This window comes from Halyomorpha halys, unplaced genomic scaffold, assembly GCF_000696795.3.
Source record: "Halyomorpha halys isolate HHAL.00 unplaced genomic scaffold, Hhal_1.1 Scaffold126.1, whole genome shotgun sequence".
Lineage (NCBI taxonomy): Eukaryota > Metazoa > Arthropoda > Insecta > Hemiptera > Pentatomidae > Halyomorpha > Halyomorpha halys.
This window is the reverse complement of record NW_027112074.1, coordinates 921897-946424: the sequence shown is the minus strand read 5'-3', so window position 1 is coordinate 946424 and position 24528 is coordinate 921897. Positions and strand designations below refer to the sequence as shown.

General features: G+C 33.1%; 1 protein-coding gene and 1 long non-coding RNA gene across 5 annotated transcripts; one reads left to right on the top strand and one right to left on the bottom strand.

Annotated features, from left to right (window-relative positions):
- The first annotated feature begins 64 nt into the window (after positions 1 to 64).
- LOC106678160 (sodium/calcium exchanger Calx) lies at positions 65 to 15933 on the top strand. 4 transcript variants are annotated; one of them, XM_067050025.1, is made up of 14 exons: positions 65 to 488; positions 1886 to 2142; positions 3692 to 3896; positions 5234 to 5369; positions 7046 to 7115; positions 7192 to 7382; positions 10257 to 10350; positions 10427 to 10568; positions 10724 to 10917; positions 12914 to 13058; positions 13399 to 13574; positions 13651 to 13801; positions 15077 to 15255; positions 15633 to 15933. In XM_067050025.1, exons 1-14 carry the CDS (start codon positions 344 to 346, stop codon positions 15867 to 15869), a joined length of 2322 nt encoding a protein of 773 aa, XP_066906126.1. In that variant the 5' UTR covers positions 65 to 343; the 3' UTR covers positions 15870 to 15933. The 4 variants fall into 4 exon arrangements, with proteins under 4 accessions (XP_066906126.1, XP_014272011.1, XP_024215780.1 ...); XM_014416525.2 differs by having other exon boundaries at positions 7007 to 7115; XM_024360012.2 differs by lacking the exon at positions 65 to 488 and having other exon boundaries at positions 1999 to 2135; positions 7007 to 7115.
- A 737-nt stretch (positions 15934 to 16670) lies between these two features.
- On the bottom strand, positions 16671 to 23657 carry LOC106678143 (uncharacterized). The gene is made up of 4 exons (XR_001342710.2): positions 23387 to 23657; positions 20477 to 20545; positions 18270 to 18359; positions 16671 to 16864 (listed from the first exon to the last, which is right to left on the bottom strand). It is a non-coding gene; the product is annotated as an uncharacterized lncRNA (long non-coding RNA).
- Between the last annotated feature and the right edge of the window lie 871 nt (positions 23658 to 24528).

The following is a 24528-nucleotide window of genomic DNA, read 5'->3' as shown; positions in this document are numbered from 1 at the left end:
TAGGTTTTAATATTTCGTTAAAAAGGTTTGAAGTAAGTAAGTGAAGTAAGTATTTATATTTTAGTTTATTCAGCTGAGCTTTTATTCTTGTGACCAGATAAAAAAACTTTGTTACAAATTAATCTTTATGGAGCAGCATGGCACAATTCAATAATTACATCGATAATAGACTTTGTACTACACTGAGATTCAATCTTAGCACAAATGTGAACAGTTTGCTCATATCTCCGAATGTTTGCGTAGTTTTATAGAGTTTTAACTTCATCTATATCAAAAGAAAAGAAAGAAAGTCGTCAAAATACTCCCACAAAGGCAATGCAAACCAGGATTGCTCGTGCCGTTAATGGATGAGAGCTCATGGAATCCTTACATCAGAGTAACTGTATATTTTTTAGGGCTCGGCTACTCCTTTTTTGGCGTGGCTATTGTTATGGATATTTTCATGTCTTCCATAGAATATATCATCAGTAAGAGGAAGAAGATTTATTGTAAGTAGAATTTGAGTATAAATGATTTTTTTTCAAAAGTTTAGCAAATGCATTAACTACTCGTACTTGTAATTTCGGCTCCATAGTTACTTGTGTTAGTTTGGCTTGACTTATCAATTTCATCCAATTGCTCTCCTTCATAAATAATCAATCATGTAAAGTTCCATGAACTATATCGATGAATTTGTACTTTGATATCATTTAATGTTTATTTAAAACAGTGGAGCCCGGGTTAAAAAATCTCAATACGTTATATTGTGGTTCGCGTCCTTATTTATTGGCGTGCACATAACAAATTCTAAGGAATTCATCCTAGGCTACAATACCTTCTTTTTTGATTATCTATGGGAAAATAAGTTTTAAAAGAATTATGGCTTCAACAACTTTCCTTTTTTAACTTTTTTTTTTTTCAATTTTTAATAGTGTGGATAATTTACTAATTGTAATTCCAAACTCTTGACATTTACGTACTATCCCTTTGACCGTATGTTATGTTTTTATGGATTATAACCCAACACTATGAAGGGTTACTTATATGAATTTATATCCCAATTATCTACTGAAAATACAATTCCAATTTTCGTCTTTATTGAGTTGCTTTCAACACTTTCGATTACGTTGCAGTTAACCTCAAGGCTTAGTGCACATATTTACATATGACATTCATTATTAATTCGTTATACTGTAGTGTTTATGTAGAGCATTAGTTACATAGAGATCCCATTCATTATATGATGATTACTATCACAAAAACTTTTGTAATAAAAAGGGTAGTTATTTTATTTAATTTTTTAAGAGGATTAAAACCACATTTTTTTTCTCCATTCGTTATATAGATATATATTGCTCATTTAATATTATGGTTTATTTGCTAGTTCTATTTTATTTTTATAAAAATTGTAACTTCGAGGAACTCGTTGAACTGAGGTTTGTTCTCTTAGAGGGAGAGTAGTGTATAACACCTAGGGGAGCGGTATGACCTTACTCTTCTTCAAACAGTGAAGCCAACCAAGCCACGCCCTTGGGGCTTAGGTTCACGTTAAGATTGTCCGGCATTGTAATCTAAACTGAAACAGATGGTTACCAATGGTTGGCTCGTACTCTTCACCCACTCCTCTATCACGCCCATGGGTCCATCATAAGACTCGCATGTTTGGCATAACTTTCACTGCCATCTTACCCCTTCCATTATACTCCTTCCTGCAAGTATACAGAACCTTTCTAATTCTAACAATAATTTTAATATTAATTTCTAAAAAAATAGCTACTACATACTCAATCCATTTTCAAGTGATCAGAAGTGCATGATTACAAATTAAAACAGATTTATTGGTTTTGTAAACAAGAAAATTTTAAAAATGCCAAAAATATTAATACTTAATTTAAACTGTACCCAGCTCTGAGACCAGACCTAGCGGAGAGGCTGCATATCAGAATTTGGAACGACGTAGTAGGCAACCTTACTCTTCTTTGCCTGGGAACTTCCGCTCCTGAAGTGTTTCTCTCCATCATCGAGGTCGTCGGCCACAACTTCGAAGCTGGTTACATCGGTCCAGCATCAATCGTTGGGTCGGCTGCTGTGAACCTCATCATCATCGCCCTTTGTAATATAGCCCTCGATGTGGGTGAAGTAAAAGTCGTAAATGAGTACGGGGTAATAGTAACGCTTACCTAAATATTTATTGATACACTATTTATTATATTTTCATGAAACGAAATCGCTACCACCATATCGACATGCCAATTGGCTCATCTAATCTAGCTGTTCTGTCTATTAACAATGGGCCCAGCGCAAAAAGACTTTTTTGTTTATGAACGCTCAAATACTTGTTTGTTTTGAACGGCCATAGGTAGATAAATAAATATTATTCTAAAAACAATAATGAGATTACAGCGAGCGAGTTTTTAGCAAGGCCGGGATCCAAATAAGATTACTGATACGTTCATACGACAACCCAGGAATCAAGCCATTGGGCAACGCCCTCCTCCACCAGCCTTGCTCACTCACCGGTCATCCTTAATCTCTTGCACTAGAATATTAGTAGAATACACAGGAAAGGGATTTGTAAGAACTCATATTAGTAATCAGAGTTCACTTCTATTCAGGTCTAGCAGCCACTTAGTTCTAGAAGTAAAGGGTTTAGTTATTAGTATCTTGGCCTATCTCAGCCCTATATATCTCTCCACTCCTTGCTGCTATCTTTCATGTCCAATCAAGGGATTGTTTGCGTTGATGCTTTACAGGCCATTTAACTGCCGACAAAATGCCTAGAAAACAGCTTAGTTCTATGCCTAAATCTTATATACTAATATATATCAAATATACTCCTGCGCCCGTTAGACCAGCATGAAGTATAGGTTACTAATTTTGGTTTCCAGACCGGTATTGGTATATTGGTAACTTGCTTTCCATCACTTTGGCTATTGACCATTAGGTTCTCCCATTTCTTTTTACTGTATATTTTCTTCTATTCTTAAGTAAACAAGTATCGCTTTCCCTTTATCTATAAGAGGGCAATACTTCTAATGCCTTTGTTGATGTTGTGCGAAATGCACCAGTTATACTAATAAAGGCCATCCATTGGATTTTATTAATCATCCGCAGATGGGAACCCTGTGTAGGGCTGTACACCACACAATGCTGCCATAGTAGATTCTGGGTCTTATTATTGCTGTATAAATCTCTTGAGGTCCCCCACAGCCCACCTAACGGCCTCATCCGTAACGATAGATTCCGCTAACGCCCAATCTTCTTCCTTCGAAGTCTCTCTGAGGGAGTCCATGATTGGAGGAATGTCTAACTTGCTGCGCTGGCTACCTGGAAAGTGTATTTCTATTAAATGGAGCAAGGTTTCCTCTATGCTGGATGTTCACCTACTATCCGGTTTCCTAAGTGCACCCAATGGCTGTTGACCATCACTGCTTAATAGCTTTATTAGTCATATCACTTTATTTGTATTTAACACAATGACTTTTAAGTTTAAAAAAATGGATTCAAACAATTAAATCCTAAGTGAGTTTAATTAATAGGATTTGTGAAATCAGGAAGGTTTTTTTGAATTTGAAAAGTATAATTTAATAATTTAGGATAATCCATTATTTAATATTTTTTATTTAATTATATTTCGTTGAAACTTACGCAGTATTATTTTATAAGAAACTTCCTTTGTTCTGTTTGCTCATTTGGCGTCTTGTGTTCCCAGGTCTTCTGCTTTACAGGTATTTTCAGCGTATTTGCTTTCTTTTGGATCTACGTAATCTTGGAAATCTCGTCAAGAGGAGTGGTTGAGCTGTGGGAGGCTTCTCTCACTTTAGCTTTTTATCCAATACTCGTCGTAGGGGCTTATGTTTTAAACATGAAGGTTCGGCTAAATGCTCCATTTATAAATTATTGGAGAGGAGACGAAGGTATTTATAAGAGTGTTCATACGAATATTTAAAAATGATATAACTAACACTTTTATTCTAGAAGTAATGCATCAGTAAACATCTTTGAATGGAAGTATTAATTTCAAAGATGGAACAAATTAATGATATTTAATTTAATGAACCATGGACTTTCAATTTTCTAGGGGGAGTGGTAGAAAAATTTCTAAATTACACGAGTTAAATTGGGAATGATTCTGTTATTAGTATTCTTTAAATTATCAATTCAGTGATGGTTTTATTGATAAGATCGCATTGGTGTATACAATAGTTTATTCAGTTTAGTTTATTCTTCTCCTTATTCGGTGTAATTCTGTAACCAAGTAAGACACATTACTGAAGCCTTCTAGAATTCAATTAAACTTCAGGAGGAATCAAAAACCTAGAATGGAACTTCTGAATGATGCAGCATCGGTTGCTTTGAACCTGAAGACCAACTGAAAGGCATGCTTCGTTCTGAGTTGGAACGCCTCACAAATAATGAACGGGTCACCTTGCAGTAGATAAAACTGGTCAATGTATATCTGATTAGCTATCAAAGGAAGGTTCTGAATTACCTATGATCGGTTGAAGGAAGTTAAGACAATACATAAAGCAGCAATTCAGCAGAGGACAAACAGCAGACAGGCCATAAACCACGGTATTCTAAATACCTTCAGAAAATAACGAGTTTTGATTTTGCACCTCATAACTGGTCACAATCGGTTTAATTAAAAATGAAATCTGTACCTTTACAAGCCAAGAAGGGTCACGGGTGCAGTGTTTTGTGATCAAGTACTGTTACAAGAGCATTTATAGGTTTATCAACACCAACAAAATATTTAAATTAGCTCAGCCCCTCTGTATGAGTATCAAAGAAGCGAGCGAATTGTTGAACACATTCTCTATGTTGTATACTTCGGAATGAGCGACGTAATGGCTGAACCTACCGACTTGGTACTAAAACGTTACGGTGGCCTGGAGGATTTCAGCAATGTCGCCGACTTTATTTTGTCATTCGCAGACATTCCATGGAATGGAGAAATCAAAGAAGAATTACCATAAAAATTTTGTCTATTCTCATGTTACATGAAGATTTTCAGCGGATTTTGTTTTTCAGTTGCTACTTGAATGTGAAAACGACATTAATTAAAAAAAATATATATAGAAACACAATACATAATCGAGGACCGCAGTACTTGAAAAGGGGCTTTGTCACGACTTGGATTATGTACGCAGTATTTGCTAGACAAACGTTTTAGTTCAGTTAATTCATATTTTGTATGTATAATAATGGAATATTATAAGCGCAGATAAGTTTTATATATTAAGGTGTGCAGGTGAGAAGGAGATAGCTGAGGCTACGTTTTTCAAAGATGGTGTCTTAGATAAACAAAGTCTTCTTTGGTTCTTAAAGGAAGTAACGAACTACCCCGGTATTACGATGGCGGAAGCGGCCATACTTGCTGCAGCTAAGTATGTTAATCTGCTAAGGTTTTACGTTAAATAATTTTACATTGAGTTTTAGATAATTATACTCAATAACAATATTCGATAAAATAACAGCGAAACACATTCTATTTGTATGCCTTAATTGCTTCATTGAATTAAAATAAATTGGTAATAATAACTAAAACAATGTATCCTTTTACAAGAATCAAAAAAATAGTCCAGCAAAATTACACCTAAATCAATATTGAGAAAGTAAATTTGCAGCGACCTGTATGACCGGCGTAACAACCTAAATACGTCTGTGACGTAATTAGATCAGAAAATTATGAGAAATTTTAGTTTAACTTAATTAAAGAGGGGCGGCGGTAGCAGCGTTGTAACGCAACAGTCTACCAACCTACAGGTTGTCGGATCGAATCCCCGGTCCAACCCGGACTTTTTTCAAACACAAAATAATGCATAACTCACTGACAACCTTCCCCCCGGGCATTTGTGAGGCCCGTTAGCCAATGGGGGGGTACTCACAAAAAATTGGCGTGGGAGTGACGAACCCACCCTACGAAAAAAAACACCCCAAGAAACGTGGCGATGCGTATTTACTAATAAGTAAATACGCATGAGAACTTCGACCTCCATGGTCTGTTGCCCATTTAATAATAATAAAATAAGTAAAGAATAAGAAAAGTTTTTCTTTCAGGCTGTTTCATAACGTCAAAAAAATTAATGTTTTAATCGGAGCTCAATATCTTTAAAACAAGTAGCAACACTACACTACCAAACATAAGAGAAAATTATTTGTAAGTAGAGTAAATTTGATAAAATATGAGCTATTTACGCTCAATTGAATCTGAATGAAAGATTAATTCTTTTTGAAACAGCCGCAATTTCATAGTTTATATGTATCCGTTATTCACAACTAATAAAAATGTGAAACGGTTAAATATTTGAAATAAATGAAGAGAGAGATTATAGAGGAAGATTTTTTAAATATTCGTCATTTAAACCCTGTAAGACTCTTTCAATGTAAATAAGACTAAGCTCACACCAAAAAAAACAATCGATTGTACATTGACATTCCGGGTTTATTCAAAATCATTGTAGCCGTTTTGGAGAAAATAAAAAAAATGTGAAAAATCTATTCTATTCCTAAATATAGGTATATATAAGGTCAGTTGATTTTGTCGACTAGTTGCTGCTTCACCCCTACCTTTCAGCTAACACTAAAATATCGATTAGAGAGCATTAAAACAGTTTTAATTGTAAATCCTCATATACTATTTGCTACCGGACATATCATTGCCCCTAACACTCACTAGACTCATAAGCCTACTTCCGAGACTTTTAGAATTTTATTTTAAAAAATAAACTATTTTCGCAACGAATCTCATCCATTTTTGAAAATAAAACTCTTTTTTCACATCAAGTCGATTAATTTCATATTAGTGAAAAATTAAATTCAACTATTTTGAACTCACCCGAACATCCGAGATTTATACACATATACATATTTTAAGTGTTTTAATCATATTATTTATTACTTTTTTGTCAATATAGTAAGTCTGTGAATATTTTATCTTTAATATACGTAGTTAATATTTATGTTATGTTTAATATCTATATTAATTATATCCATTAATTATAATGGTAACAATAAATTGAAGGTTAGTGGAATCAGAACCACACTCATTACTTTGGTACAGGATGGGTGGGGTGAGAGCCTTGTCTTCAGGAAGACCATTAAAACAAAGGCTCAACAAGCACCTCAAAGAGGTATTCAATTGCTAACTTAATTGTTAACAAATATAAATTATTAAAACTACTGAATATAGTAATGTTACTTTTTCAGGTTTTAAAAATTGCAATGGATGCAAAGCTGGAAAAGGATTCTTCGGTGATCTATCTGAGGTTATCCACTCCAGACCAAATGAGTGCGATAGTGGATTTCGCAGCGGCTACTGTCGCTGTTACAGAAAATGTTGGTACCTTCCCAGTATACTTGGATCGCCGTGGTTACCTTAATTCTGCGGTGGTCGTAAGGTTAGCAACAGCAAAGTCTATATTACCCTTTTTTTTAAAATTTATTTATTGATATTTACTTCTGTATTTGCATAAAAATACACCTAATAAACTTGATGTAAGTCAAAATGCATATAAGCATGCAGAGAAACTACCCATCGGTAGCACTCTAATAATATTTCTACATTAGAAGGTCTCGAGGCCATCATCTTCCCAGGCGCCTCAGAGGATAGACAAGAATGGAAGAGGAAGTGAAGTTAGAAACTGGCGGGTTGGGGAGTTTATAATGGAAGATTTGAATTCTGGTTCGGGCTGAATCGGTTACATATATTAATCACTCAGGAATATCAAGGTCGTAATGGATGATTTCATTTGTGACTAAGAAGGGAGTATTGAGGATTTTACAAAAATTTTGGATTGTGAGGATTGGTTACAAGATAAATTCGAAGGTTTAGGGGAGCCTCAAAGCTTACTCCGTATGCCCAGATAGGGCTTATTATTATCTTTTAGATCCTTCTTTTGTAATGAATTGGAAGTTAAGACCGTTTGTCTAGTAAGTGCTGTAATAGTCAGAATTGAGGTGCTGTTTCCTGTCTTTTCAGTCTTGTGTGAGGATTCAAAGTTAGTCCTTTGTATAGTTATTTTAAGAAATACATTATCAATAATCTATGACAACTAATGGTGAGAAGATAGTTGACCACGGATAAATTCTATGAGGGGAAGATGGTTGGGGGATGCGGACATTATTTTCAGGAAGTCTGTCATAATTTTCTTTTTGCACAGTATGGTAGCCTCGAAAGATTTCCGATGACGAGTTATTGTCTTATTATTCGAAAGAAGGAGGCTTTCTCACACACTATCTCTGCCATCTCACTATTCCTTTAATCTGCACACGAAGGCTTCGTAGTACGAGTTTCGTGACGAAAGTTTCTTTTTAATTAGCCAGTATAGACCAGTATTTCTCTCTAGATTGTTGTTTCAAATTCACCATTGTTCCAAACGCTGTGCAAATCGTGACCACGTGTTTCAGAAAACAATTTGCAGTTTTCAGAATGCCATCGAAGCTAAAACTACGTCAGAATTTTGGATCGATTCAATCAAATGATTTGAGTTCAATTGAAATCAATTCATTAGTACAATTAATTAATCGCAAAAGAACTGTTTTGTTATCTTATGCGTATTATTAAACCTTTTATGTACGACCGAACAATAATTATGATTTCAATAATGAATGGAATAAAAATATGTTTTTGTTAAATATGAATTTAACATTTGATGCCAAAAGGTTATAAGCTAAACATAGCTGTTATAAACAACCTTTTAAGAGAGAAAAATGCAGAGGACAGTTTGGCTGTTCAAAGCGAATCTGATCTTTTTTTCGAAGTTTGTCTATGGTCACTGCTGTTGGTACTTTAAATTGATTCAAATTAGTGTCATTGTTCAATTGGTTTCTTGGAATCGTTTGTAATAGAGGTCGATCTTAAAAGGAATGCGGGCTGTAACAGGTGGATTATAACACGGTGTGGTGCCATTTATGTCGATCGTATTATTATTTTTTACCGCATTTATGCAAAAAATGAGATTCTGAACGAGACGTTGTCTACGTTGAATGCGAAGAATCCCGACGTAGGTAAACGTGAGAACTAGTTGTAAGACGATGCGATTTAGAGGTCTTTGTGTCATTTATCTCGAAAGTTTTACTAGCTCTAAATTATTCCGAAGCTGAAACAAAAAATTGTTTGGATCAATAGAAGACTGTTTTATAAAAACAAAAAAAAATTATTAATGAGAATAAGTGACGCGCCTTAAACTAATGTCGCGGTTCAACAGCCAAGATTTTGTTTCAAACAATTACAGATACCTAATAATACAATATATAATGCTCTCACTCTTGTAGAAAACATCAGTTAGTGGCGTTGTCTCATTGTTCTGTGTTGGCGTTCGATCAGATTTACTTGATGGTGATTCAAACAGATTCATGTTGAAATCTGAAGAGAGGTCCGCCCGTAGCTCAGTGGTTAAGACACAGTCTTACCAATTCGATGTCTATTGGTGGTGCCCGTACGAATCTGGCCTGGAGCGTTGATTTTTTTCATTGAGTGGCTGTCCCACAAAATGAAGAACTTTGACCCCCAACCATGGTTAGGCAATATAGGACTCCAATGGGAATCTTGGCTGTAAAAGAAAAAAAAAATCTGAAGAGGATTCTTAGGAATTTGAAATGCTGCTTTCGATTGGTATTGCTTGTTATTTGTCCAGGAATCCTTTATTAAGAGATCCAAGATGTCAATAATGCCTGAGCCACATACAAGGCAGTTTGGTCAGGCATACCTGTAGCTTTTAACCTAGGGATCTGTCCACACTAATGACTTACGTGAGGATGTCGTGAAATCTTGAGTATCTTTACCGAATCAGGAACCAATGATGTTGACAAGTATGAACCTAAACCGTTCATTAGGAAAAAGAAATTCTGCAATAGAAAAACGAACGTGAAATTTTGGTTACTTGGCAAGAAAAAAAAAACAGAATCGCCAAATCACAAATTTGTAGTGTTCCGTAAAACCTTACTCTCCTACCTTAGTTAGTATTGGGGAACTATTTGAGTTTGGTTCGAAAGTTGTACCTAATCCCACAAATAGATTCACATCTGGTACCATCTAATTGACATTTATTACGAAGCTAGATTCAGTATTTTCGTTGAATTATTGGAGTATGAATTATTGACAGTCAAATTATAAAATCATAATAAAAAGAGCAAAAGTTAATTGAAATATATAATAAAATACGTTAGTTTATTCTTTTTTATATGTTTTATACCACTAAATCAAATCTAATCTCTTTTTTGGAAATTAAGAAATATTTTCGATACAGTACCTTGTAATATCAATTGTTCAGAGTTCAATCCATGGACGGGAGAGCTAAACACGGTGAAGATTATGTTCAAGTGAATGAAAGAATCCAGTTTGAGAAGAAACAAACAAGTGCTGAGGTATGAATGGTATTACATAATGCTTTCACGATAATTATTCACTTAATTATTATCAAACTTACCATCAAATTCATAGGTGAAAGTACGTATTATAAATGAGAGGAAATACGAACCGACTGAGGAATTCTTTCTACGCCTAACTCCAGCTTATTCACAAGATCAAAATGTGAAGATAGGGACTCTATCCATCATGGAAATCAAGATAATCCACGATGAAAGTGGGTTTCAGTATTTTACACGTGTTTAGACGTAGCTAATTCTTAAGAATATTTCTCAAAATAATTCTTCAAGCTCAAATCCAAAGAACCAACCAATGTTACCTCCAACGATTGTTAATGGGATGCAAATGATGAACTGAAAATTTTCCATTCAGGTCCAGGAGTGATCCAGTTCGAAAAGAGAGGGCACGTTGTGAATGAAGCTGTCGGATTGCTCACTTTAATCTTGGAGAGGTTCCATGGTTCCGATGGTGAAGTGAGAGTCAGCTGGAGGACAGTTGACGACACTGCACGGAGTGGTGTGGATTACGAAGGTGATGAAGATTCGGTCACCTTCCAGCACGGTGAGGTATCAGTCAGTTTCAATACCGTGTCTTTAAACAGCGTCGGTTTATGGAGCCTATTGCCAAAAAAAAATCTAGATTAAACTATGTGTTCCTTAGTGTTTCAAACATGGTTCAGGTCTTTAAAACGTGCTCGATAGCAGTCGGAACGCTATCCGAAAAGGAGTACCCGTTCTGACCATAATCGGGACCGAAAAGTGTATGCTTTATTCTATAGTATGCTATTGAATTATTTGTTTCCATCTGTTGTGTTCGCTCGCAATCCTATCCCAAAGTTATGCCAAGCTTTCTCTCTTTTTTTTTTATCTACAATCTCTATCAAGACGAGGTGTAGCACCATAGTGGCACAACTCCCACTAATAATTCATCCCTTCATGAGTTATTGTCCTCTTTGCCTCAATTATAATAATCTACATTATTTAACTTACCACAATCTAAACTCTAGTCCATTATTATTGGACCTATTAAGACTATTGTTTGCTAAAATTAACAAAATGCAAGGAAACAATGCTGCCTTGTTTTTTGGAATATTGAACGCAAAATTGAGGTTTTCATGCTCATTTTTTGTCCAAGAAATAAATAAAAAAGAATTCTCAAAATAAATATGGAAACAATTAATGGTTTCCGATTTTTCTTCCATAACATTGTTTAAGTGGCAATGTATTATTATTTTGTTCTATTTCCAATTGAAAATGTGAAGTACTCTACATGAGAAGGCCTTAAACTGCATGTTGATAGGTTTAGGTAGCTGGATAGGAGATGAGGGTATAGGAAAGAGGAGAATGTACAGAAGGTGGATCGAATTGATAAAATAAATAATCGGAATTATCTGATCCACTATTTACAATAGTACTCGCTGCCTTCTGGGGAGAATCCCTCAAGGAGATTTTCACCATTTGGTATATCAAGTTAATGCTCAATGCGATCTCTCGGGGCTTTAAACGCCATCGAGAGATGCTACCTGTAAGACGATAGCTTTTAGTGGATCAGAAGATTTTATTCTAATATTTATTGATTGAAATAGTACACTTAGGATTATTACAATATGTGATATGGTTATTATATGTATATGCTTAAAGTAATTACAAGAAATAATAAATATATACAATATACGACGCGTCGGTTAGATCTCCTGTGGGGATTAATCCAATGAGATATAGTCAAATGGGTACCAGAGAGGGATCTCGGTGGTTTATTTTGGATGGCGTTCAGAAAATTCGTTACTAATTTGTTTAAGTGCTATTTACGAATTGTTCCACCACCTCAAATTCGTTTCGGAAGTTTAAAATAAAAAGCAAACCAACTCAATTTTATTTTTATTTTTGTATCATAACTTGAAAATCTATTTATTTATTTACAACATACCATGCCCTTCGGCAACATAGGTTAAATAGTTTATCACACAAAGAAGGTGTTTATGCCACTCCTGTTGACAAACATAATAATTGGCTGATTAATCACATAATTGAATTTCAAAATAGAAAATTCAAGCCTGTTCTAACATCTTAAACAATGGCTTAATTTTCTAGCGGCCTTCCTGAGGCGGTTCAGATGGTGCCTACGTGCTTGGCATTCTCAAGTACACCGCAGCTGGGACATTAGAGATCAATGTCAGTTATCTATGTCCATGGAGGTTGGTACGGAATCCCCATTCCCTGTGAGATCCACATTTTGCTTCCAATCGTAACTTGGCGGTGAAGAAATATTTGTGTAGGGTAGCTCGTTTCGGGGTTGTCACCTATACCTCTTGAAACCTGAAATAAAAAAATTCGACCCCCAAGGCCGAATTTGAACCGGCGCCACAGCAACGTGATTCCTTCATCTACCAACGGCCCCACCCTCTTGAAAACCATCCATTATTTCAATAATTTTATTGTATCTAATTAAACAAGGGTAAATTATTTAATATTTTCTATCTAATTCTTCTTCTGGTTCCCATTAGGCCTGAATCAGATGTTTTTTTTAGATTATCATTTAAATTAGCGGTGTGTTCACACATAGGTGAGGAGGTTCATTAAGATTCGGATCATCAACACTATGACAGAGGAGAAAGACGTTCGCTTCAATGTGGACCTCTACAATCCAGTGGATGGAGCGGTCCTCGGGGACAACTGGAGGACGACGGTTATTATCACCGATGATGACAGTATTGTTTGTTATATTATTTTATAGTATATTTATTTATTTTATTCAAAAACGTAATATACCCAAAAACAAGTTCAAATAACAATAAACAAGTAAATAAATTCTTGTAAATTGATTACAAAACGAATTTTGAATATAATAAAATTGTTTCATGTATGATTGATTTACATTCATTTATCACTCAATCTACTATACTAGTTATATCTTGATGGCAAGGTATCATATTTGTAGCCCATATTCGAAAGTCTGAATGCATTTCAGCGAAAATGAAAAACTGCTCCTTTTATCTACGTCGAATGTTCATTTGTCAGATTTGCTAATCCTATTAATTCCGATTCCAGACATCTGGGACTACATAGATAAAGTGATGACACTGACCAGTTGGAAGTTGGAACACCTGTCACGGCAGAGTGAAACCTGGTGCAAGCAGATCAAGGAGGCTATGATGGTGAACGGAGGTGTAGAACCGGTTACCAACATGGATTTCTTCCTGCACTTCCTTTGCTTCTTCTGGAAGGTATTTAGATTGTTTGTAAATCGAACTTCATATATTATACAAGTCATTATCAATTTAATGTACTTTTTAACGACAGGTAGTGTTCTCTCTGATACCTCCTCCAGGTCTTCTGGGTGGATGGTTACAGTTCTTCACCGCCCTGGTACTCATAGGCGTCATGGCAACTCTCATTGGAGACATGGCTGCCATTTTCGGTTGTGTTGCGGGTATGGGAGACACTCTAACAGGTATAATTTATTATAACTGAAAGGTTTTTATAAGATTTTTATTTCGTCGAATTCTAAGATAGTGAAAGTTTGGTACAAAATTTCTCCGATATCTCACTTCTGTTGTGAAATCAAATATGAATGGTGCTGAGGGAAAACAGTATAAAGCCTTTCTTTAGAAAGTTTCTAGAGAATAGAATTTAGATTAAGCTATATTGCTTGATACTTTATTTGTAATTAAAAAAAAAATGTATAATGAAAATTTGGGTGTTTAATAGATTAAAAAACTAATAAATAGTTTGTTTTATATAAAGCTCGATTTTTTATTTATTATTTAGGTATATTGCCATATTATTCCAAATATTTGTAATTTTCATCATCATCATCATTGTGACCAGAAGCCTGTAAATAGTCAATTATTGGGTAGACTCCTCTAGCTAAAAACTGTTTTATACAAATTAGTTAAGACCTATGTAATTTTTAACAAAATTAGTTCCGATTATATTTTCCATCTATACTATGCGAGTGGAGTGAGTTGTAGTAAGACATTAGGACAGGAACGAAAAGATATTCCATAAATATCTTCCTAGCTTCAATCTATTACTTCTATAATACTATCTTTTCTTTGACTCTGGAGTTGAACAGTTCTCTTCCAAACTTTTATTTATATAATTTTTCCTCTGATGAACTATTCATTTCTTTTTAAAAAATAAGCCATCTAGATTGTTTTTTCTCCTCAATAGTGCACTGTTTTCCATTGGTCTTTCTTTGTTTACACTATTGTCTCAAAATAAGAAAAATGGAGTTATACTGTTTTTCCCTTGGCATCTTCATATCACTGCTACGGAGGTGTAATGATGCAAAATTTTGTGAAATTTACTTGATGTTTGGGAATCCACGTAATTTTACTTAAATTTTCCATGAAAGCGATGGTCCAGTGCTATAACTCGCATAATAGTATACCTTCCCTCTGGCATATTAACGGCACATTTGTGTCAGTCGTGATTTAGACATTTTTGTGATTTAAACATTTTTCAGTTGTGATTTAGAAATGAAAGAGTGTACATTCGGTACTGCTATATTTCACAAATGTTTAATGTTTTTTCTGCGTCCAATCTGACTTTCTGAAATTATAATATTCATTAACTAAGAGAAAAAAGTCATGATATAATATCATCATAACTAAGTCATAAAAAAAAAAAAAAAAAGTACTAATTTCATGTCCATGTTATACTAATACAATGTAATCCCAAAACGTCACCTATAAAATCAGTTTTAATTTACTGAATTTTGTAGCCCTGCTTTTGGTCGGCTTGGGTACATCGCTGCCTGATCTCTTCGCCTGTTTGATCGCAATGAGGCAAAGCAAAACCGCAGACGAGGCAATTGGTAACATCAACGGAACCTGCTCTGTTAACGTCTTCGTTGGTCTAGGTCTCCCCTGGACGTTGGCTGCCGTTCATCATCTTAGAAAGGTACCATTGTAAAATTGAGTTGTAACAATTTTCATAAACAATAATAATATCCCTACGGATTTTTAGCAAAACCACCTCTATGACTACAAGATCCAAATTTTTCTATCATTTGGTTTTACAGAGATGATCAATGCAATTCTAAAGCTAGAAAAAGATATGAATAGTTTTAAAGGGCTGCAAGAATTCACTTTCTGAACCGACCTAATGCAGTTTGGCAAAAATCATTTAAAATCTCATAAAACGTTTGTCTTAGAACCAACCTCCCTGCTTGGGTTTCAATTTGGTTTTTAATGAACAACTTAACTAATTTTTATCATATGAATTAATAAATTGTAAAGATAAATGCTATTTCGTAATGTATTGTATATCTTCTTCAGGGAGACTACTTCGAAATACCACCGGAAGGGTTCGCAGGAGTAGTGGTTCTCTTCAGTATCTGCTGCTTAATAACCTTCATCTTGTTGGTCGTCAGAAGGAACTGCAAATGCTGTGGTTACGCAGAAGTTGGAGGATCGAAGATGGCTAGATACGTAACAGCAACAGCCTTTATCCTCCTCTACGCTGTATTCATTACGCTCGCAACTTTCGACATAAATGGATATATTACAATCTGACTGTCTCCACTAACCAAACTGTATAAATGTATATGTTACATACAAATTTTACATTTTACGTATAAAGTCGTTTTATTTATTTTTAAAAAATCCTTTCAAAAAGTAAATAGAAAATTAATGCTCTTATTATAGTTAAATACTGCTGAAAATGGATTTTTTTCTAGGTCTACTGGAATATAAAAGTTATCTATAGAACAATAATATGTTTATATTATTCTTAATTAATATCAAAATTATCAATAAGTCATGAGATGATACACACTAGGCAGATTTTACTCATGACACTGTCTTACTTCATCAGTTTTACTTTCACTTACCTATATATGGAATATATAGTAATGGAAGTATTCCGATCATTAATTAATATTTTTTACAAGTAATATTTTATGAAAGGATTTTATAAGTATAAATGAGGCATTGTAAGAACATTTTATAAGGAATTTTATTTGACGCGATTTATATTTTATAACAATGATATATAATTGGAAATATTCATAAAAGTTTTTACTGAATAAATTTTATTTAATTAATTGTTTATATAATATATTTTAAGATCATTTCAGTTTTTATTAAAACTATGCTTATAAATTATAAGTATTTATATTCCTTTCTATCAGGATAGGTCGAGTTATTAAGACATTTAAATACATATTTGAATTAAAGATAATTTTTTTTTTCGACTACACTATTTATGAATAGTATGAAAGTTATATTGGTAGGTATTTCTTCCCCTTCAACAAACTTTTTTAAAGTAATAATTAAAATATTTTATTAAATAATTAAAAGTTTATAAAACAGATGTTCTACTGTGTAGTCAATATTTGTATTGAATATATATAACAGCTATAACATTTATTATACCATTAAAAATAACATGTATTCATTGTTAAGTGCACTGATGATTAATAAGCTTTTCAAACTTCTTCTTCACAAGACTCGTCATGTATTTGAAATTGTATAATGATGAACAGAAGTGTTACGGTTGTTGATATAACCTAAGAAAAAAATATATAATAATATTTAGTACAAGTAACAACAACGTTTTTTTCTTTATTTAATAGTATTTACAACTGTATGTAAGATAGTAAAGGAATGGTACAGGCATTTCATAGAAACGACCCATTGGTAGCATTGTACAAAACTTAATTTTGTATTTTTTTTTAAATAAAAAGGCTTTGCACAGCATGCAATTTTTAGCCTCACGTTAAGAATGGATCTTCAGGCATTCTTATGCCTTATTTTTTTTTATTCGTGAGGTAACCCTTTTCCACAATTCATTTACTATTATCAAGTGAAAAAATTGGTGCACAGTATAAGAATGTGCTCGTCAAATATGAAGGTAACCTATAGAGAGAGTTCCTGAAATTCGAGAGTTAAAAAAACCTTCTTCTTTTTTTTAATTTCTTTTTAATAATTCATTAATGTCTGATTCCTGACTAAGCTCTTTGATAATGCGATATTGATATTATTCTCCAGTGTACTAGAACACATTTTGTTCTACCTGAAGATAATTGATTCAGCACATATAGTATATACGAGTAATTTTGGACTTCAGACATTTCTAAAATAAAAGGTTCAATTAATTTTATTGAAGTTTGAAGACAATATTGTAAATTTTTGACATTTAGGGATAAAGTCAAATATTTTCCAGTATAATTAAATACTTTTTATTTGCCAATACGTTTCTTTGTAGATATTCAATATAGACAATCAATATCGTACCGTATTTTTTACCGTTCACGAGAGTCGGCTTTCTAAGTAATTGCTTCAAACCTTGGAGGAAGGAGTATAATGGAGTGGGCAAGCTGGTAGAAAAAGTGAAGTCAAAAAAGGCGAGCCTTGTGTGTCTTTCAGGGGGCGTGGCAGAGGAGTAGGGGATGATTACGAGCCAATTACTGGCTGCCTTCTGTTTCAGTTTAGATTACAATGGCGGATAATCCTATTTAGCTCAACGTAAACTTTCCTTTTTTGAGCGTGGCCTTTTTGGCTTCACTTTTGTGCTGAAAGAGTGTAGGATTATGCCACCCCTGCATCAACCACACACCTTTAGCTTCCCCTAACAAATTTTGTTTTTTTAAACCTTTCTTTACATATTCCTTTTTAAGAGAGCAATAGTTCTTAATGAATCCTTATTAGCAATAGGAGAGTTTATTCAACGAGAATTTTGTTTAAACAAATCCTTTAATAAAACCTTCTTTAGGTGCGTTAAAAAATAAGGACAATAGACTTGGAAAAGAAATCGAATTTATTTCTAGTGACGTCAATGCCAAAGTAAGAACAAACTAATTTCACTTAATATAAATTAATACTTAAATATTCAAAATTAACCGAAATAATATTAGTTTCCATAATAAATTCAATCATTATTCGGCATTGTTTTACAAAATATCATCAACATACCGAGAAAAACAGTGAATGGTCGAGAAGAAATTTTCTATTTTTTGATGATTTGATAAGTTTTCGTCTCTCCAAATGCACGTTTATTATATCCTGAAAAAGAAAATGCAGAAAATGATATACCATATTCACGTAATGAGTGAAGTAATTAGAGAAAATAATGATTTATAATTTGAAGTATACATTAAGTATTTCTTTCTTCATAGAACCTGGTTTAATTTTCAAGAGTTAAAAATTTATTTTTTTTTTTTATTTATTCTCAAATATAAATAAATAAATATAAACGTCTATTTTTCTGAAATTCGTATGATTCTATTCTTAATACTTTCACTTATTCATGTCTTCAATGACAAGCTATAGTGATATTTATTCATCGATACCCAATCATATATTCAGAATATTCACACGACATCCCAAATATTATATATTTCTTCTTTCAACATACATATACTACAGTGATACTTATTTCATTCAAAATTTAAGAGAATATCCCTGCAGTGGCACGAAACAAGGAGTTTTGAGAAATTGTGACGCTGCGAAATCTCTCTCCTCAACCTAACTCACATTACGCTGACGAAAGATTTGGTATCTCCTAAATGCTATTTCAGTTCGTCGTAATGAAATAAAGAGAGCTAAAAGCAATTGTTTAAATGTTTATATTATTTTTAAATAAAGCTTAATATCAATCAAATTTATGGGAATTACTAAGCAAAAATGGACGGTCGGCGTTTCCAACTACAGACGCACAATGTTCAAAACGACAGATCTAGCATAAAATTAGTTTATTATCATTTTCCACGTGTTTTTAAGCAGCTTATTTTCAGAAAAAAAAGTTTTAAAAAAATCATGGTTTTTGAGATAGTTCATCAATTTTTAAGATCGACTAATTGACTAATTTTTTTTTAGACATTGCGCACATTAAATTCCTTTTACAACCTTGAAATTTTTAAGTAGGCATTGAATTGACAGTATTCTTTATTTATTTCGAAATAAAAACATGTCTTGTTAAAAAAAAAAAAATCGTTGAAATATATTATAGCAAACTAATATATTTATAATTAATTAAATGTATGCTGATTTCACTTACAGAAAATACATGATATTTTGCCTAATTTGTGTCGATATTAAGATAGAACCGACCCGATCTTTTTTATATCGGAACTATGTACTGCAACATGGAGAAAGTGCCCATCTGCCTTATTTCGTAGCTGGCACTACTACTACTGTAGTATATGTATTAAATTATTGTATATATTGAAAAAAAAAACATCACAATAAATGTTTATTTGAAAGGATGATTTTCGAACTAACACTCTGGTGCATATAACAATAATTCTGTTTTATAGGTAATGTATAATGCAAAGGGCCTTTGATGGTTGAATTTTGTTTTGGCTTTGACTCACATTTAGTAAGAAAGTTTTGTCCAAATAAAAAAAGAAACAAATTAATTTAAGATATTATTATAGATAAATGAATCTTAGCTTATTATTAATTTCATGCACATTTTAAAGAAAAGTGGATAACATTTTAATGCAATTAAGTAGCCTTAAAAAATATGTATAGTATACAATTAATATAAAAGTTCAAATCTAAATATTAACAATGAAGTTATTAAAATTAATATTCCAAAACAAAGGTTACTTCAACTAAAGGAATCAGTAATTTCTAAAGCAATTATAATGTAATATATAAATAAAAACGCAACGGAACGTCCATCGATGTTCTCAAATGATTAACTGAAATTTGAAGTGGAAATACTTTTTTTTTTCACGATTTCCTCACTACTTTGAGTACACGTTCATTATACCGTATTATTGCTAATACTGGTCAATTATAGATAATTTTCTTTTTTTGCAATATAAAGGTAATAAATAAAGAAATACAGTACACCTTTTAAGCTGTAAGCAACTAAAATTTTACATGTAGGCTATCTACGATATAAGAAACGCTATCTACTATTTTATATTTGGTGTCTACAACAAATGGAAAGTTGAAAATCACGACTTCATGTATTTTCCATAAAAAATGTTTGATCCCTTTAGTTCTAGTTCGCACATATTTCCCAATTTGTTATGCAATTATTCGGGGTCAGAAATCATAGAAAAAAAAAAGACAGAAAAATTTCCGGAAAAAAAGTGTCTGCATAGATGACTGATGGCAGTTAGGAAAGTAAACTTGTAAAAATAGATGTATGAAAATGATTTGCTCACGTGGCTAACGAGTGTGCCAGTTGTGTCTTCTAAGCACAAAGAGTAAAGCTGGCAATAAAAATGTCGTATCTGAAACATTAAAAATATGAGTAAATTATCGTTTTTAATAGAATAGTGAGAAAATCTATTAAGTTGGAATATACTTTAATAAATTTTCCCACTGATTTATATGAAAAGATGAAGCGACCTATCTTACCCTATCTTTAGTGAGTCTTTTTTAAAATATTACAGATACTACTGATAGTAATAAATTTTATATAAATATGATAAAACTCTACCTCTAATTTCACTACTTCAGTAGAATGTGCCACACACCAAATTTTATAAAACTCATAGATTGCACTATAGATGAACAAAAATACCATAGCGATCTTACAATGTGTTTGATTACTGTAAATGAACCCACCGACAGTACCAACCGCGTAAAAAATGAACACAGTGGCACCGTAGGTGCTGCAAAACACCACTAGCATTATACGAGAATAGAAATTTTGAACCATCTCCAAGAAGATCCCTTCCAGTCTTCGTTGCCGTAAGATAAGTCGCCAAGTGTCTTTCTTATGGTTGAAGTTCTCTTTTAAACTGTAGGTGTAAAGGAAGGATCTTACCTGGAACATCTTATCGTTAATAGAATAAAGTGGAGTAACATACTGTGCTAAGGAAATGTACAGAACTACATCGCAACCCATGAACATAGGCACAACATATAGTGGAAGCGTAATGTTAAAACTAATGAAAAAAATTATGGTATTGATGAAGATACTGCTCAATCCAACCAGCAGCCAGTCGTTATAATTCTTAGCTTTGAGCTTGATTGGTACCGCTTCCAAATTGGCGATGAAAACTTCCAAGGAGGAAGTCTTCAAGTTCACGATTAAGAATAAGACGGTGACAATAACGCGTATGATCATCAATAACTGAACGATTACAGTCGCGAACCAATTGGATTCCCACAGTGTCACGGAGAGTAATGCGGGGACCAGGTTGGCTGAGAACAGAAGAGCCAATACGAAATGAACAGCAACTTGCACAACTGACGGTCTGCGTTTGCAGTTGAATGGAAATCCGAAATATCTCAAGAATTCGAAAGCCATAGTTCCCATGATCCTGTCTTGTCTTGTAATGTTCCAAGGGGCGGGGCACGTCCAAGAGTCAATATCCAAATGGGTTAATGTAATTGATGTTGATGGAAACTGGCAATAGTTTATTTATCATTAATATAGAGACAAAATCAATCAAATTCCTTTCTAGTTGATAATATCACGTCAATATTTGCTTATTTTCGTTACGTTAAAATATCACTCCCCCTTCCCTCCTCAGGTATATAACCACTTAATTTGTTACACACTTTACTAGACTGGTCAAGGGCTTAATCTTGTTAAAAGTCAATATTTTTTTGTGATGTTAAGTTGCCAGTGGGGGTGGGAGGAAAGGTATTTATTAAACTAACGCAATTAGAGCTTTTGTGATCTATTGTATTTACCTTCGACCCAAAGTCCCATAAATTTTTTGAAACATAGTTGAAATATAATGAAAACCGGATTTAGCTAACAGCCCCAGAGCTCGAGAAGCCCATTATCATAAAAAAAAAAATTTATATAAAAAAGAAAAAAAATATTTATGACGAGTTAAGAAAGTCATCATTTAACTTTTTCTTTCAAAGTAGATTGTTTATGAAACTATATAGATTTACAATTTGAAGCAATTACATAGCTATGGGACGAATCTCGTGGAATCATTATTTGGAGTCCAAAGATTTCAACTGTATGTGCAGTGAGTTTCAAAAAATGAGCCACAAAGATCTTTAAAACTCAAACAAGCCTACACCTTCAAACCTCTTATTTTTCTTGTTATGAGACGGAAAGTAAAATGTTTCGATTCTATTAAAATTTTCAAAAAGCTTTCACAGACTCTCCTATAGGACCCCATTACTTCGCCCAGTGGAAATCCCATAGAATATGCTCAGCCTTTTACAGCATCCTCTAAGTCCCATTAATTACATTCTTTTAACGTTTATCTAATATAGATCAACAGTTTTTTTTTTCGTTTCCTTTTTCTGATTAAGTATTTTAAATATTATTATTATTATTTTTTTACTGTTGATTTTTATATCTTTCTTTTACAAAAAAAATTGTATTAATGATTTTAATAAAAATTTCTTTATACCACTTACACGTTTATTTTTATCGTATTTAATATGTTTACTGATTTATTTTTATTAAGTTAATAGTAAAGTCGGGTATGTTTTTTTTTTATAATCGACCTATAGCCCGTGGTACGGTATAGTCTTCATTAAATCGGGTGCTTCTCAAAGCTACCTAAAAATCAGCTACCCCATTGCTCACTTGAGAATGATTGCCCAACTACAACTCTCCGATAAATACATTAAATAAATTATTCTGTGTCAGTCCACACAAATATATTTTAGTCCCACAAAATCCATGTCCTGCTTGTGATGGAACGGCATTGGAGGATTGTTTCCATTTTTTGACAAACTGCTCCGCATATCATGAGAACCGAATCCGATACATGCCAAAACTAAGCTATATTAACCAAAACCAGTTGTATGAATTTCTGTCAGTACCCTCAGGATTGGATAGTAAACTTCTTTTTATAGTGCTGGATACCTATCATCACAATATATTGTTTGTTATTAGTTTATATAAACGATCTTAAACTCACAGTTTTTGTAAAATTACTACAATTGATTATTTATTTTACAGGCTAACTCTATTTGTACGGGGGTAACCCCATAAGCAAATAAATAAATTATTATACCACATATTACTAAGAATTATTTACTTAGATTCATCAAAGAGTTTAGTAAAACTCCAGTAACCTAGCGACCTGTTTCTCGTCTACATTTTTGTTAACCAGGTTCGTAAGGTTACCGAAAACTGAGATAATTACCAAACTGCGATTCTTATCGTTGATGCTGGAAATTTTGGGTCCAATTAAATATAAAATTGATTCAACAGCAACTTTTACAGGCGAAATGGCTGACAAAATTCTTCATCTGACCATTGTAAAAAATAATTTGGTCGAGGACGGAATACTTTTTATTATTATTATTGTCAGAGCAACTAATTCTTTGAAGCCTGTCTGTCAAATCGTTCAAATGAATTTATTCAATATAAATCTATTTTACTTAATTTGGAAAGAAACAGAATAATACAATACACTTTCGATAGACAACAGAGACAACTGAAACTATGGAAGGTTTCTTGCATGGTTACCTAACTAAACCTAGATTTGCTCTGAATCTCAGTTTAACTGGATATCATTGGTCGGTAGAGTTTACACTAGATTTGAAAGTTGACTTTTCTTATGCAATAGATGATTATTGATTTTATCTGATGATTATTCTTTTAATTTAAAAAATCATAATTTAAACTGTGGTTGTGCAACCAATCCTAACCCAACTAATTTAAATGATATTTAATAATTATTTTATGAATAGTAAATAAAATTATAAACAAATTTATATGGACCACTCTATATGGACTCGCCCTGAAGTCCTAAGGGATAACAATGTTTTACGATTTTAAATGATAACCGTACAGGGAACAAAATTGAAATATTCTGAAGAACAAAATCGTTCAAAATTCAATTTTAAGCAAGCCTATTATATTATAATGATTTGAGTTTTCTAGACCAGCTGAAGAAATTCAAATCATGATAATGTGCATCCCATGGTAATGGCGGCCTGAATAATGGGGACGAATCCTTGCGGGACAAGGATTTCTGAAACAACTTTAATCCTTAGGTTTATTTTTATTTCAAATTTCCACTAAGTTTGCACGAAAATCGTCAAAAAATATAAAACATTTTAGGTGGTTGACGACTTCAGGGGGCATTGCATCAAATGAGCACTCGATTTGCCAATGTATACACGTAAATAGTCAATCATAGCACTCATTTTTCATTAGTGAGATATAAAATAACAATAATTAGAGATACATAATTATTGATATATAATGTCATATATCGTGCGTGACTTGTGGAATAAATTTTATAATTGAAATAAATTAAATTATTGTAGTTTTTATTAT

What these genes read in the sequence shown, in the direction of transcription:
- LOC106678160 (XM_014416525.2), top strand. Translation starts at nt 344, where the DNA reads ATGGATGAGAGCTCATGGAATCCTTACATCAGAGTAACTGTATATTTT. An exon ending in TAAGAGGAAGAAGATTTATT is followed by an intron (nt 489 to 1,885) that starts GTAAGTAGAATT and finishes AACTGTACCCAG; the next exon opens with CTCTGAGACCAGACCTAGCG. An exon ending in TCAACAAGCACCTCAAAGAG is followed by an intron (nt 7,116 to 7,191) that starts GTATTCAATTGC and finishes TTACTTTTTCAG; the next exon opens with GTTTTAAAAATTGCAATGGA.